At 39.0% G+C, this 17506-nt stretch overlaps 2 protein-coding genes across 2 annotated transcripts in view; one reads left to right on the top strand and one right to left on the bottom strand.

Moving 5' to 3' along the window:
* LOC106577402 (DNA-directed RNA polymerase III subunit RPC4) overlaps positions 1–17506 on the top strand; it is a 90030-nt gene that overhangs the window by 64405 nt on the left and 8119 nt on the right. The window contains 1 exon segment of the mRNA XM_014155369.3: positions 13442–13544. Coding sequence (XP_014010844.2) covers positions 13442–13544 — 103 coding nt within the window.
* tfam (transcription factor A, mitochondrial) overlaps positions 1–17506 on the bottom strand; it is a 116442-nt gene that overhangs the window by 61975 nt on the left and 36961 nt on the right. The gene's annotated exons all lie outside the window — the stretch shown is intronic.

Here is a 17506-nt window from a genome sequence, read left to right on the forward strand (position 1 = left end):
TAGTCAACCTAAAGTAACACACACAGCCTTAATGACTAGTCAACCTATAGTAACACAGCCTTAATGCCTAGTCATCCTATAGTAAAACAACCTTAATGACTAGTCAACCTATAGTAAAACAGCCTTAATGACTAGTCAACCAATAGTACAACACACAGCCTTAATGACTAGTCAACCTATAGTAACACAGCCTTAATGACTAGTCAACATAAAGTACAACACACAGCCTTAATGACTATTCAACCTAAAGTAACACAGCCTTAATGACTAGTCAACCTAAAGTAACACACACAGCCTTAATGACTAGTCAACCTATAGTAACACAGCCTTAATGACTAGTCAACCTATAGTAACACAGCCTAAATGACTAGTCAACCTAAAATAACACAGCCTTAATGACATGTCAACCTAAAGTAACACAGCCTTAATGACTAGTGAACCTAAAGTAACACACACAGCCTTAATGACTAGTCAACCTAAAGTAAAACACACAGCCTTAATGACTAGTCAACCTAAAGTAACACACACAGCCTTAATGACTAGTCAACCTAAAGTAACACAGCCTTAATGACTAGTCAAACTAAAGTAACAAACAGCCTTAATGACTAGTCAACCTAAAGTAACAAACAGCCTTAATGACTAGTCAACCTAAAGTAACAGCCTTAATGACTAGTCAACCTATAGTAACACAGCCTTAATTACTAGTCAACCTATAGTAACACAGCCTTAATTACAGTCAACCTCAAGTAACACAGCCTTAATGACCAGTCAACCTATAGTAACACAGCCTTAATGACTAGTCAACCTGTAGTAACACAGCCTTAATGACTAGTCAACCTGTAGTAACACAGCCTTAATGACTAGTCAACCTAAAGTAACACAGCCTTAATGACTAGTCAACCTAAAGTAACAAACAGCCTTAATGACTAGTCAACCTAAAGTAACACACACAGCCTTAGTGACTAGTCAACCTAAAGTAACACAGCCTTAATGACTAGTCAACCTAAAGTAACAAACAGCATTAATGACTAGTCAACCTAAAGTAACAAACAGCCTTAATGACTAGTCAACCTAAAGTAACACACACAGCCTTAGTGACTAGTCAACCTAAAGTAACACAGCCTTAATGACTAGTCAACCTAAAGTAACAAACAGCCTTAATGACTAGTCAACCTAAAGTAACAAACAGCCTTAATGACTAGTCAACCTAAAGTAACAGCCTTAATGACCAGTCAACCTATAGTAACACAGCCTTAATGACCAGTCAACCTAAAGTAACACAGCCTTAATGACCAGTCAACCTAAAGTAACACAGCCTTAATGACCAGTCAACCTAAAGTAACACAGCCTTAATGACGAGTCAAACTAAAGTAACACAGCCTTAATGACTAGTCAACCTGTAGTAACACAGCCTTAATGACTAGTCAACCTAAAGTAACACAGCCTTAATGACTAGTCAACCTGTAGTAACACAGCCTTAATGACTAGTCAACATAAAGTACAACACACAGCCTTAATGACTAGTCAACATAAAGTACAACACACAGCCTTAATGACTAGTCAACCTAAAGTAACACAGCCTTAATGACTAGTCAACCTAAAGTAACAAACAGCCTTAATGACTAGTCAACCTAAAGTAACACAGCCTTAATGACTAGTCAACCTAAAGTAACACAGCCTTAATGACTACTCAACCTATAGTAACACAGCCTTAATGACCAGTCAACCTAAAGTAACACAGCCTTAATGACCAGTCAACCTAAAGTAACACAGCCTTAATGACCAGTCAACCTAAAGTAACACAGCCTTAATGACTTGTCAACGTAAAGTAACACAGCCTTAATGACGAGTCAACCTAAAGTAACACAGCCTTAATGACGAGTCAACCTAAAGTAACACAGCCTTAATGACTAGTCAACCTAAAGTAACACAGCCTCAATGACTAGTCAACCTAAAGTAACACACACAGCCTTAATGACTAGACAACCTATAGTAACACAGCCTTAATGACTAGTCAGCCTAAAGTAACACAGCCTTAATGACTAGTCAACCTAAAGTAACACACACAGCCTTAATGACTTGTCAACCTAAAGTAAAACACACAGCCTTAATGACTAGTCAACCTAAAGTAACACACACAGCCTTAATGACTAGTCAACCTATAGTAACACAGCCTTAATGACTAGTCAACCTATAGTAACACAGCCTTAATGACCAGTCAACCTAAAGTAACACACACAGCCTTAATGACCAGTCAACCTAAAGTAACACACACAGCCTTAATGACCATTCAACCTAAAGTAACACACACAGCCTTAATGACTAGTCAACCTAAAGTAACACACACAGCCTTAATGACTAGTCAACCTAAAGTAACACAGCCTTAATGACTAGTCAACCTAAAGTAACACAGCCTTAATGACTAGTCAACCTAAAGTAACACAGCCTTAATGACTAGTCAACCTAAAGTAATACAGCCTTAATGACTAGTCAACCTAAAGTAACACACACAGCCTTAATGACTAGTCAACCTATAGTAACACAGCCTTAATGCCTAGTCAACCTATAGTAAAACAGCCTTAATGACTAGTCAACCAATAGTACAACACACAGCCTTAATGACTAGTCAACCTATAGTAACACAGCCTTAATGACTAGTCAACATAAAGTACAACACACAGCCTTAATGACTATTCAACCTAAAGTAACACAGCCTTAATGACTAGTCAACCTAAAGTAACACACACAGCCTTAATGACTAGTCAACCTATAGTAACACAGCCTTAATGACTAGTCAACCTATAGTAACACAGCCTAAATGACTAGTCAACCTAAAATAACACAGCCTTAATGACATGTCAACCTAAAGTAACACAGCCTTAATGACTAGTGAACCTAAAGTAACACACACAGCCTTAATGACTAGTCAACCTAAAGTAAAACACACAGCCTTAATGACTAGTCAACCTAAAGTAACACACACAGCCTTAATGACTAGTCAACCTAAAGTAACACAGCCTTAATGACTAGTCAAACTAAAGTAACAAACAGCCTTAATGACTAGTCAACCTAAAGTAACAAACAGCCTTAATGACTAGTCAACCTAAAGTAACAGCCTTAATGACTAGTCAACCTATAGTAACACAGCCTTAATTACTAGTCAACCTATAGTAACACAGCCTTAATTACAGTCAACCTAAAGTAACACAGCCTTAATGACCAGTCAACCTATAGTAACACAGCCTTAATGACTAGTCAACCTGTAGTAACACAGCCTTAATGACTAGTCAACCTGTAGTAACACAGCCTTAATGACTAGTCAACCTAAAGTAACACAGCCTTAATGACTAGTCAACCTAAAGTAACAAACAGCCTTAATGACTAGTCAACCTAAAGTAACACACACAGCCTTAGTGACTAGTCAACCTAAAGTAACACAGCCTTAATGACTAGTCAACCTAAAGTAACAAACAGCATTAATGACTAGTCAACCTAAAGTAACAAACAGCCTTAATGACTAGTCAACCTAAAGTAACACACACAGCCTTAATGACTAGTCAACCTAAAGTAACACAGCCTTAATGACTAGTCAACCTAAAGTAACAAACAGCCTTAATGACTAGTCAACCTAAAGTAACAAACAGCCTTAATGACTAGTCAACCTAAAGTAACAAACAGCCTTAATGACTAGTCAACCTAAAGTAACACAGCCTTAATGACCAGTCAACCTAAAGTAACACAGCCTTAATGACCAGTCAACCTAAAGTAACACAGCCTTAATGACCAGTCAACCTAAAGTAACACAGCCTTAATGACGAGTCAAACTAAAGTAACACAGCCTTAATGACTAGTCAACCTGTAGTAACACAGCCTTAATGACTAGTCAACCTAAAGTAACACAGCCTTAATGACTAGTCAACCTGTAGTAACACAGCCTTAATGACTAGTCAACATAAAGTACAACACACAGCCTTAATGACTAGTCAACCTAAAGTAACACAGCCTTAATGACTAGTCAACCTAAAGTAACACAGCCTTAATGACTAGTCAACCTAAAGTAACAGCCTTAATGACTACTCAACCTATAGTAACACAGCCTTAATGACCAGTCAACCTAAAGTAACACAGCCTTAATGACCAGTCAACCTAAAGTAACACAGCCTTAATGACCAGTCAACCTAAAGTAACACAGCCTTAATGACTTGTCAACGTAAAGTAACACAGCCTTAATGACGAGTCAACCTAAAGTAACACAGCCTTAATGACGAGTCAACCTAAAGTAACACAGCCTTAATGACTAGTCAACCTAAAGTAACACAGCCTCAATGACTAGTCAACCTAAAGTAACACACACAGCCTTAATGACTAGACAACCTATAGTAACACAGCCTTAATGACTAGTCAGCCTAAAGTAACACAGCCTTAATGACTAGTCAACCTAAAGTAACACACACAGCCTTAATGACTTGTCAACCTAAAGTAAAACACACAGCCTTAATGACTAGTCAACCTAAAGTAACACACACAGCCTTAATGACTAGTCAACCTATAGTAACACAGCCTTAATGACTAGTCAACCTATAGTAACACAGCCTTAATGACCAGTCAACCTAAAGTAACACACACAGCCTTAATGACCAGTCAACCTAAAGTAACACACACAGCCTTAATGACCATTCAACCTAAAGTAACACACACAGCCTTAATGACTAGTCAACCTAAAGTAACACACACAGCCTTAATGACTAGTCAACCTAAAGTAACACAGCCTTAATGACTAGTCAACCTAAAGTAACACAGCCTTAATGACTAGTCAACCTAAAGTAACACAGCCTTAATGACTAGTCAACCTAAAGTAATACAGCCTTAATGACTAGTCAACCTAAAGTAACACAGCCTTAATGACTAGACAACCTATAGTAACACAGCCTTAATGACTAGTCAACCTAAAGTAAAACACACAGCCTTAATGACTAGTCAACCTAAAGTAACACACACAGCCTTAATGACTAGTCAACCTATAGTAACACAGCCTTAATGCCTAGTCATCCTATAGTAAAACAACCTTAATGACTAGTCAACCTATAGTAAAACAGCCTTAATGACTAGTCAACCAATAGTACAACACACAGCCTTAATGACTAGTCAACCTATAGTAACACAGCCTTAATGACTAGTCAACATAAAGTACAACACACAGCCTTAATGACTATTCAACCTAAAGTAACACAGCCTTAATGACTAGTCAACCTATAGTAACACACACAGCCTTAATGACTAGTCAACCTATAGTAACACAGCCTTAATGACTAGTCAACCTATAGTAACACAGCCTTAATGACTAGTCAACCTAAAATAACACAGCCTTAATGACATGTCAACCTAAAGTAACACAGCCTTAATGACTAGTCAACCTAAAGTAACACACACAGCCTTAATGACTAGTCAACCTAAAGTAAAACACACAGCCTTAATGACTAGTCAACCTAAAGTAACACACACAGCCTTAATGACTAGTCAACCTAAAGTAACACACACAGCCTTAATGACTAGTCAACCTAAAGTAACAAACAGCCTGAATGACTAGTCAACCTAAAGTAACAGCCTTAATGACTAGTCAACCTATAGTAACACAGCCTTAATTACTAGTCAACCTATAGTAACACAGCCTTAATTACAGTCAACCTAAAGTAACACACACAGCCTTAGTGACTAGTCAACCTAAAGTAACACAGCCTTAATGACTAGTCAACCTAAAGTAACAAACAGCCTTAATGACTAGTCAACCTAAAGTAACACACACAGCCTTAGTGACTAGTCAACCTAAAGTAACACAGCCTTAATGACTAGTCAACCTAAAGTAACAAACAGCCTTAATGACTAGTCAACCTAAAGTAACAAACAGCCTTAATGACTAGTCAAGCTAAAGTAACAGCCTTAATGACTAGTCAACTTATAGTAACACAGCCTTAATGACCAGTCAACCTATAGTAACACACACAGCCTTAATGACCAGTCAACCTAAAGTAACACAGCCTTAATGACCAGTCAACCTAAAGTAACACAGCCTTAATGACCAGTCAACCTATAGTAACACAGCCTTAATGACTAGTCAACCTAAAGTAACACAGCCTTAATGACGAGTCAAACTAAAGTAACACAGCCTTAATGACTAGTCAACCTAAAGTAACACAGCCTCAATGACTAGTCAACCTATAGTAACACAGCCTTAATGACTAGTCAACCTATAGTAACACAGCCTTAATGACTAGTCAACCTAAAATAACACAGCCTTAATGACATGTCAACCTAAAGTAACACAGCCTTAATGACTAGTCAACCTAAAGTAACACACACAGCCTTAATGACTAGTCAACCTAAAGTAAAACACATAGCCTTAATGACTAGTCAACCTAAAGTAACACAGCCTTAATGACTAGTCAACCTAAAGTAACAAACAGCCTTAATGACTAGTCAACCTAAAGTAACAAACAGCCTTAATGACTAGTCAACCTATAGTAACAGCCTTAATGACTAGTCAACCTATAGTAACACAGCCTTAATTACAGTCAACCTAAAGTAACACAGCCTTAATGACCAGTCAACCTATAGTAACACAGCCTTAATGACTAGTCAACCTAAAGTAACACAGCCTTAATGACTAGTCAACCTGTAGTAACACAGCCTTAATGACTAGTCAACCTAAAGTAACAGCCTTAATGACTACTCAACCTATAGTAACACAGCCTTAATGACCAGTCAACCTAAAGTAACACAGCCTTAATGACCAGTCAACCTAAAGTAACACAGCCTTAATGACCAGTCAACCTAAAGTAACACAGCCTTAATGACTTGTCAACGTAAAGTAACACAGCCTTAATGACGAGTCAACCTAAAGTAACACAGCCTTAATGACGAGTCAACCTAAAGTAACACAGCCTTAATGACTAGTCAACCTAAAGTAACACAGCCTCAATGACTAGTCAACCTAGAGTAACACACACAGCCTTAATGACTAGACAACCTATAGTAACACAGCCTTAATGACTAGTCAGCCTAAAGTAACACAGCCTTAATGACTAGTCAACCTAAAGTAACACACACAGCCTTAATGACTTGTCAACCTAAAGTAAAACACACAGCCTTAATGACTAGTCAACCTAAAGTAACACACACAGCCTTAATGACTAGTCAACCTATAGTAACACAGCCTTAATGACTAGTCAACCTATAGTAACACAGCCTTAATGACCAGTCAACCTAAAGTAACACACACAGCCTTAATGACCAGTCAACCTAAAGTAACACACACAGCCTTAATGACCATTCAACCTAAAGTAACACACACAGCCTTAATGACTAGTCAACCTAAAGTAACACACACAGCCTTAATGACTAGTCAACCTAAAGTAACACAGCCTTAATGACTAGTCAACCTAAAGTAACACAGCCTTAATGACTAGTCAACCTAAAGTAACACAGCCTTAATGACTAGTCAACCTAAAGTAACACAGCCTTAATGACTAGTCAACCTAAAGTAACACAGCCTTAATGACTAGACAACCTATAGTAACACAGCCTTAATGACTAGTCAACCTAAAGTAAAACAAAAAAGCCTTAATGACTAGTCAACCTAAAGTAACACACACAGCCTTAATGACTAGTCAACCTATAGTAACACAGCCTTAATGCCTAGTCATCCTATAGTAAAACAACCTTAATGACTAGTCAACCTATAGTAAAACAGCCTTAATGACTAGTCAACCAATAGTACAACACACAGCCTTAATGACTAGTCAACCTATAGTAACACAGCCTTAATGACTAGTCAACATAAAGTACAACACACAACCTTAATGACTATTCAACCTAAAGTAACACAGCCTTAATGACTAGTCAACCTATAGTAACACACACAGCCTTAATGACTAGTCAACCTATAGTAACACAGCCTTAATGACTAGTCAACCTATAGTAACACAGCCTTAATGACTAGTCAACCTAAAATAACACAGCCTTAATGACATGTCAACCTAAAGTAACACACACAGCCTTAATGACTAGTCAACCTAAAGTAACACACACAGCCTTAATGACTAGTCAACCTAAAGTAAAACACACAGCCTTAATGACTAGTCAACCTAAAGTAACACACACAGCCTTAATGACTAGTCAACCTAAAGTAACACACACAGCCTTAATGACTAGTCAACCTAAAGTAACAAACAGCCTGAATGACTAGTCAACCTAAAGTAACAGCCTTAATGACTAGTCAACCTATAGTAACACAGCCTTAATTACTAGTCAACCTATAGTAACACAGCCTTAATTACAGTCAACCTAAAGTAACACACACAGCCTTAATGACCAGTCAACCTAAAGTAACACACACAGCCTTAATGACCATTCAACCTAAAGTAACACACACAGCCTTAATGACTAGTCAACCTAAAGTAACACACACAGCCTTAATGACTAGTCAACCTAAAGTAACACAGCCTTAATGACTAGTCAACCTAAAGTAACACAGCCTTATTTACTAGTCAACCTAAAGTAACACAGCCTTAATGACTAGTCAACCTAAAGTAACACAGCCTTAATGACTAGTCAACCTAAAGTAACACAGCCTTAATGACTAGACAACCTATAGTAACACAGCCTTAATGACTAGTCAACCTAAAGGTAAAACACACAGCCTTAGTGACTAGTCAATCTAAAGTAACACACACAGCCTTAGTGACTAGTCAACCTAAAGTAACACAGCCTTAATGACTAGTCAACCTAAAGTAACAAACAGCCTTAATGACTAGTCAACCTAAAGTAACAAACAGCCTTAATGACTAGTCAACCTAAAGTAACAGCCTTAATGACTAGTCAACCTATAGTAACACAGCCTTAATGACCAGTCAACCTATAGTAACACACACAGCCTTAATGACCAGTCAACCTAAAGTAACACAGCCTTAATGACCAGTCAACCTAAAGTAACACAGCCTTAATGACCAGTCAACCTATAGTAACACAGCCTTAATGACTAGTCAACCTAAAGTAACACAGCCTTAATGACGAGTCAAACTAAAGTAACACAGCCTTAATGACTAGTCAACCTAAAGTAACACAGCCTCAATGACTAGTCAACCTATAGTAACACAGCCTTAATGACTAGTCAACCTATAGTAACACAGCCTTAATGACTAGTCAACCTAAAATAACACAGCCTTAATGACATGTCAACCTAAAGTAACACAGCCTTAATGACTAGTCAACCTAAAGTAACACACACAGCCTTAATGACTAGTCAACCTAAAGTAAAACACACAGCCTTAATGACTAGTCAACCTAAAGTAACACACACAGCCTTAATGACTAGTCAACCTAAAGTAACACAGCCTTAATGACTAGTCAAACTAAAGTAACAAACAGCCTTAATGACTAGTCAACCTAAAGTAACAAACAGCCTTAATGACTAGTCAACCTATAGTAACAGCCTTAATGACTAGTCAACCTATAGTAACACAGCCTTAATTACTAGTCAACCTATAGTAACACAGCCTTAATTACAGTCAACCTAAAGTAACACAGCCTTAATGACCAGTCAACCTATAGTAACACAGCCTTAATGACTAGTCAACCTAAAGTAACACAGCCTTAATGACTAGTCAACCTGTAGTAACACAGCCTTAATGACTAGTCAACCTGTAGTAACACAGCCTTAATGACTAGTCAACCTAAAGTAACACAGCCTTAATGACTAGTCAGCCTATAGTAACACAGTCTTAATGACTAGTCAACCTAAAGTAACAGCCTTAATTACTAGTCAACCTAAAGTAAAACACACAGCCTTAATGACTAGTCAACCTAAAGTAAAACACACAGCCTTAATGACTAGTCAACCTAAAGTAAAACACACAGCCTTAATGACTAGTCAACCTAAAGTAAAACACACAGCCTTAATGACTAGTCAACCTATAGTAACACACACAGCCTTAATGACTAGTCAACCTAAAGTAACACACACAGCCTTAATGACTAGTCAACCTAAAGTAACAAACAGCCTTAATGACTAGTCAACCTAAAGTAACAAACAGCCTTAATGACTAGTCAACCTATAGTAACACAGCCTTAATGACCAGTCAACCTATAGTAACACACACAGCCTTAATGACCAGTCAACCTATAGTAACACACACAGCCTTAATGACCAGTCAACCTAAAGTAACACAACCTTAATGACCAGTCAACCTAAAGTAACACAGCCTTAATGACCAGTCAACCTAAAGTAACACAGCCTTAATGACGAGTCAAACTAAAGTAACACAGCCTTAATGACTAGTCAACCTGTAGTAACACAGCCTTAATGACTAGTCAACCTAAAGTAACACAGCCTTAATGACTAGTCAACCTAAAGTAACACACACAGCCTTAATGACTAGTCAACCTAAAGTAAAACACACAGCCTTAATGACTAGTCAACCTAAAGTAACACACACAGCCTTAATGACTAGTCAACCTAAAGTAACACAGCCTTAATGACTAGTCAACCTAAAGTAACAAACAGCCTTAATGACTAGTCAACCTAAAGTAACAAACAGCCTTAATGACTAGTCAACCTATAGTAACAGCCTTAATGACTAGTCAACCTATAGTAACACAGCCTTAATTACTAGTCAACCTATAGTAACACAGCCTTAATTACAGTCAACCTAAAGTAACACAGCCTTAATGACCAGTCAACCTATAGTAACACAGCCTTAATGACTAGTCAACCTAAAGTAACACAGCCTTAATGACTAGTCAACCTGTAGTAACACAGCCTTAATGACTAGTCAACCTAAAGTAACAGCCTTAATGACTACTCAACCTATAGTAACACAGCCTTAATGACCAGTCAACCTAAAGTAACACAGCCTTAATGACCAGTCAACCTAAAGTAACACAGCCTTAATGACCAGTCAACCTAAAGTAACACAGCCTTAATGACTTGTCAACGTAAAGTAACACAGCCTTAATGACGAGTCAACCTAAAGTAACACAGCCTTAATGACGAGTCAACCTAAAGTAACACAGCCTTAATGACGAGTCAACCTAAAGTAACACAGCCTCAATGACTAGTCAACCTAAAGTAACACACACAGCCTTAATGACTAGACAACCTATAGTAACACAGCCTTAATGACTAGTCAGCCTAAAGTAACACAGCCTTAATGACTAGTCAACCTAAAGTAACACACACAGCCTTAATGACTTGTCAACCTAAAGTAAAACACACAGCCTTAATGACTAGTCAACCTAAAGTAACACACACAGCCTTAATGACTAGTCAACCTATAGTAACACAGCCTTAATGACTAGTCAACCTATAGTAACACAGCCTTAATGACCAGTCAACCTAAAGTAACACACACAGCCTTAATGACCAGTCAACCTAAAGTAACACACACAGCCTTAATGACCATTCAACCTAAAGTAACACACACAGCCTTAATGACTAGTCAACCTAAAGTAACACACACAGCCTTAATGACTAGTCAACCTAAAGTAACACAGCCTTAATGACTAGTCAACCTAAAGTAACACACACAGCCTTAATGACTAGTCAACCTATAGTAACACAGCCTTAATGACTAGTCAACCTAAAGTAACACACACAGCCTTAATGACTAGTCAACCTATAGTAACACAGCCTTAATGACTAGTCAACCTAAAGTAAAACACACAGCCTTAATGACTAGTCAACCTATAGTAACACAGCCTTAATGACTAGTCAACCTAAAGTAACACAGCCTTAATGACTAGTCAACCTAAAGTAACACATCCTTAATGACTAGTCAACCTAAAGTAACACATCCTTAATGACTAGTCAACCTAAAGTAACACAGCCTTAATGACTAGTCAACCTAAAGTAAAACAGCCTTAATGACTAGTCAACCTAAAGTAAAACACACAGCCTTAATGACTAGTCAACCTATAATAACACAGCCTTAATGACTAGTCAAACTAAAGTAAAACACACAGCCTTAATGACTAGTCAACCTATAGTAACACAGCCTTAATGACTAGTCAACCTAAAGTAACACAGCCTTAATGACTAGTCAACCTAAAGTAACACAGCCTTAATGACTAGTCAACCTAAAGTAACAGCCTTAATGACTAGTCAACCTAAAGTAACACATCCTTAATGACTAGTCAACCTAAAGTAACACAGCCTTAATGACTAGTCAACCTAAAGTAAAATAGCCTTAATGACTAGTCAACCTATAGTAGCACAGCCTTAATGACTAGTCAACCTAAAGTAAAACACACAGCCTTAATGACTAGTCAACCTATAGTAACACAGCCTTAATAACTAGTCAACCTATAGTAACACAGCCTTAATGACTAGTCAACCTAAAGTAAAACACACAGCCTTAATGACTAGTCAACCTAAAGTAAAACACACAGCCTTAATGACTAGTCAACCTAAAGTAACACAGCCTTATTGACTAGTCAACCTAAAGTAACACAGCCTTAATGACTAGTCCCATTGTGTTCTGACCAGCAAAATAAAAGTTCCGAACCAAAGAAAAGTACCGGTTTATATCGTTCCTTTTTAAACCAACTTCACCAATCATGCAGTGCAGTAGAGCAGCTTGTTTAAACCAACTTCACCAATCCTGCGGTGCTGTAGAGCAGCTTGTTTAAACCAACTTCACCAATCCTGCAGTGCAGGTAGAGCAGCTTGTTTAAACCAACTTCACCAATCCTGCAGTGCAGGTAGAGCAACTTGTTATGGAGCTGGAACGCTATAGCTCAGTGAGTTGTTTACATGTGTGATAGAAAGACTAGTCGGGCGTGAGATGCAACTGAAATTTTGAATTAGGGCCACAGAATTATACCTACAGAGGAGCGGCTTCTGGAGGAACTTTGAATGTCTTTGATCTTCAGAGTTGGTTTAACATTGGACCAGAGAAGCTAGCTAGTTAACAAGCTTGTGTGTGCAGAGCGGCACCAGAATGCAAATCACATCTTACCTTTCTGTAGTTAATAAACCCAATGTGATAACTATAATATCCCTAACTAGCATTGAAAAAGTGAATCCATTCTTCGCTAATTAAAAATCTCTCCCCGCATCTTCTGAATCATGCTTGTAACGTCAGTAGGTTACAGCAATGCTTTGGAGGGCGAGGGGCAGGTAGCCTACACGCACACACAATGGCAACGATTTTTAGCTGGCAGGCAGACGCTGGAAGAAGTTTCTGATTGACAGAGGGATAACGTTATTAACTGGTTCCCATGTGTTTAACGTAACAGTTCTGTTCCGGAACAGTATAGATCACTTTCATTCACGGTTCTGGTTCTGTTCATAGAAACATTTCATTATTTCCACGAACCAGTTCCAACCCCTGGTTGAAATACATATATTTATTTAAACCGCACACTTTCCCCCCCCCCCCCCATGTAGTTTTTAGATGATCCTGGTTTGAAAAATGATGCCAAGAACAAGCCGATTCAACTGCCACTGTATCAATCCAGAAACTTCCTGATAACAGAGGCAACAACTCCATGTAAGTATATACAGTGCCTTCAAAAAGTATTCATACCCCTCGACTTATTCCACATTGTGTTACAGCCTTTATTCAAAATGGATTAAAATCATTTTTAGATTTCAAAATGTATCAAATTAAATAGAAATATCAAATTTACATAAGTATTCACACCCTTGAGTCAATACATATTAGACACTCACCCACTGCCAAAGGTGATTCTAAGAGCTTTGCACACCTGGATTGTACAATATTTTCACATTGTGGAGTAACTACATGTTGTTGATCCATCGTCAGGTCGACTATCAGCCATTAAACTCTAACTGTTTTAAAAAGTTACCATTGGCCTCATGGTGAAATCCAAGTGGTTTCCTTCATCCCCAGCAACTAAGTTAGAAAGGACGCCTGTATCTGTGTAGTGACTGGGTGTATTGATACACCATCCAAAGTGTAATTAATAACTTCACCATGCTCAGATATTCAATGTCTGTTTTTTTACATTTTTACCCATCTACCAATAGGTACCCTTTGAGGCATTGGAAAACCTCATTGGTCATTGTGGTTGAAATTCCCTGCTCGACTGAGGGACCTTCCATATTATTGTATGTGTGGGGTACAGAGATGAGGTAGTCATTCAAAAATCATGTTAAACAATATTCGACTATTACACTGAGTCCAATCAACTTTATTTATAAAGCCCTTTTTGCATCAGCAGATGTCTCAAAGTGCTGTACAGAAACCCAGTCTAAAACCCCAAACAGCAAGCAATGCAGATGTAGAAGCACGGTGGCTAGGAAAAACTCCCTAGAAAGGCAGGAGCCTAGGAAGAAACGCGATCCTATTCTGGCTGTGCAGGTAGAGATAAAAGGTGTAAATTGGGAAAGTCATATTACCAGCACAGCAGTGTTCTCTAGCGGCCAGAGTGCCTGTGCAGTGTAGACTTTGTAGAGAAGAATGTGTAAATTGTATTTTCCACTGAATGTTGGTGACAGCCTCCGAAATCTGTTTAGTTCTCTAGCGGCCAGAGTGCCTGTGCAGTGTAGACTTTGTAGAGAAGAATGTGTAAATTGTATTTTCCACTGAATGTTGGTGACAGCCTCCATTAAGGCTAGATTGTTCTTCAAGATGATCATAGATGACCAGCAGGGTCAAATCAGTGGTTGTAGAGGGAGCAACAGGTCAGCACATCAGGAGTAAATGATAATAATCCCAGTGGTTGTAGAGGGAGCAACAGGTCAGCACCTCAGGAGTAAATGATAATAATCACAGTGGTTGTAGAGGGAGCAACAGGTCAGCACCTCAGGTAAATTATAATAATCCCCGTGGTTGTAGAGGGTGCAACAGGTCAGCACCTCAGGTAAATGATAATAATCCCCGTGGTTGTAGAGGGTGCAACAGGTCAGCACCTCAGGAGTAAATGTCAGTTGACTTTTCATAGCGGAGCATTCAGAGGTTGACCGATTAATTAGGGCCGATTTCAAGTTTTCATAACAATCGGTAATCGCCATTTTTGGACACCGATCATTGCACTCCACGAGGAGACTGCGTGGCAGGCTGACTACCTGTTATGCGAGTGCAGCAAGGAGCCAAGGTAAGGTGCTAGCTAGCATTAAACGTATATTATAAAAAACAATCAATCTTAACATAAATCACTAGTTAACTACACATGGTTTATGATATTACGAGTTTATGTAGCTTGTCCTGCATTGCATATAATCGATGCGGTGCCTGTTAATTTATCATTGAATCACAGCCTACTTCGCAAAATGGGTAACAAGCGCATTCACATAAAAAAAAAAACACTGTCGTTGCACCAATGTGTACCTAACCATAAACATCAACGCCTTTCTTAAAATCAATACACAAGTATATATTTTTAAACCTGCATATTTAGTTAATATTGCCTGCTAACTTGAATTTCTTTTAACTAGGGAAATTGTGTCACTTCTCTTGCGTTCTGTGCAACAGAGTCAGGGTATATGCAGCAGTTTGGGTCGCCTGGCTCGTTGCGAACTGTGTGAAGACTATTTCTTCCTAACAAAGACAGCCGACTTCGCCAAACGGGGGATGATTTAACAAAAGCGCATTTGCAAAAAAAGCACAATCGTTGCACGACTGTACCTAACCATCAATGCCTTTCTTAAAATCAATACACAGAAGTATATATTTTTAAACCTGCATATTTAGCTAAAAGAAATCCAGGTTAGCAGGCAATATTAAAGTAGGGAAATTGTGTCACTTCTCTTGCGTTCATTGCACGCAGTCAGGGTATATGCAACAGTTTGGGCCGCCTGGCTCGTTGGAAACTAATTTGCCAGAATTTTACGTAATTATGACATAACATTGAAGGTTGTGCAATGTAACAGGAATATTTAGACTTATGGATGCCACCCGTTAGATAAATACGGAACGGTTCCGTATTTCACTGAAATAATAAATGTTTTGTTGACGGATTTGACCATATTAAATGACCTAAGGCTCGTATTTCTAATGTGTTATTATATTATAATTAAGTCTATGATTTGATAGAGCAGGCTGACTGAGCGGTGGTAGGCAGCAGCAGGCTCGTAAGCATTCATTCAAACAGCACTTTAGTTCGTTTGCCAGCAGCTCTCATTGCTCTGTTTATGACTTCAAGCCTATCAACTCCCGAGATTAGGCTGGCAATACTAAAGTACCTACTAGAACATCCAATAGTCAAAGGTATACAAATGGTATAGAGAGAAATAGTCCTATAATAACAACAACCTAAAACTTCTTAGCTGGGAATTTTGGAGACTCATGTTAAAAGGAACCACCAGCTTTCATATGTTCTGAGCAAGGAACTTAAACATTAGCTTTTTTACATGGCACTTATTGCACTTTTACTTTCTTCTCCAACACTTTGTTTTTGCATTATTTAAACCAAATTGAACATGTTTCATTATTTATTTGAGACTAAATAGATCTTATTGATGTATTGTGTTCATTGTTCATTCAGTATTGTTGTAATTGTCATTATTACATATACATATATATATATATCAATAAATAAAAATCGACCGATTAATTGGTAGCGGCTTTTTCTGGTCCTCCAATAATCGGCATCGTTGTTGAAAAATCCCAATCGGTGGACCTCTAGTCGAGACTGCAGGTACGGTAGAGAGAGACAGGAAACCGCAGGTCTGGGAAAAGGTAGCACGTCCGTGAACAGGTCAGGGTTCCATAGCCGCAGGCAGAACAGCGGAAACTGGATCAGCAGCACGGCCTGGGGGAGTGGGGACAGCCAGGAGTTGTCAGGCATGGTCCTGGGGCAGAGAGAGATGGCGGAAGTAGAGGGAGCATACTTAAGATCACACAGGACACCAGAGAAGACAGGATAGGACAGACTGACACTAGCCCCCCGACACTGGGGACTGAGGGGGGCAACCAGGCAGGATATAACCCCACCCACTTTGCCAAAACACAGCCCCCCCCAACATCAGAGGGACATCAACAGACCACCAACGTACTACCCTGAGACAAGGTGGAGCCCACAAAGCTGTCACCCAAGACCGGAGAGGAAGATCATGTCAGTGACTCAACCCACTCAAGTTTAGTGAAAAAAGCCTTGCAAGATGCGATGCTGCCCTCCTAGGGACAACATGGGAGAGCACTAGCAAGCCAGTGACTCAGTCCCCGTAATAGGGTCAGAGGCAGAGAATCCCAGTGGAGAGAGGGGAGACAGCCAGGCAGAGATAGCAAGGGTGGTTCGTCGTTCCAGTGCCTTGCCGTTCACCTTCGCACCCCTGGGCCAGACTACACTCAATCATAGGACCTACTGAAGAGATGAGTCTTCAGTAAAGACTTAAAGGTTGAGACCGAGTCTGCATCTCTCACATGGATAGGCAGACCATTCCATAAAAATTGAGCTCTATAGGAGAAAGCCCTGCCTCCAGCTGTTTGCTTAGAAATTCTAGGGACAATTAGGAGGCCTGCGTCTTGTGACCGTAGCGTACGTGTAG

Source organism: Salmo salar, chromosome 18, assembly GCF_965601325.2.
Source record: "Salmo salar chromosome 18, fSalSal1, whole genome shotgun sequence".
Lineage (NCBI taxonomy): Eukaryota > Metazoa > Chordata > Actinopteri > Salmoniformes > Salmonidae > Salmo > Salmo salar.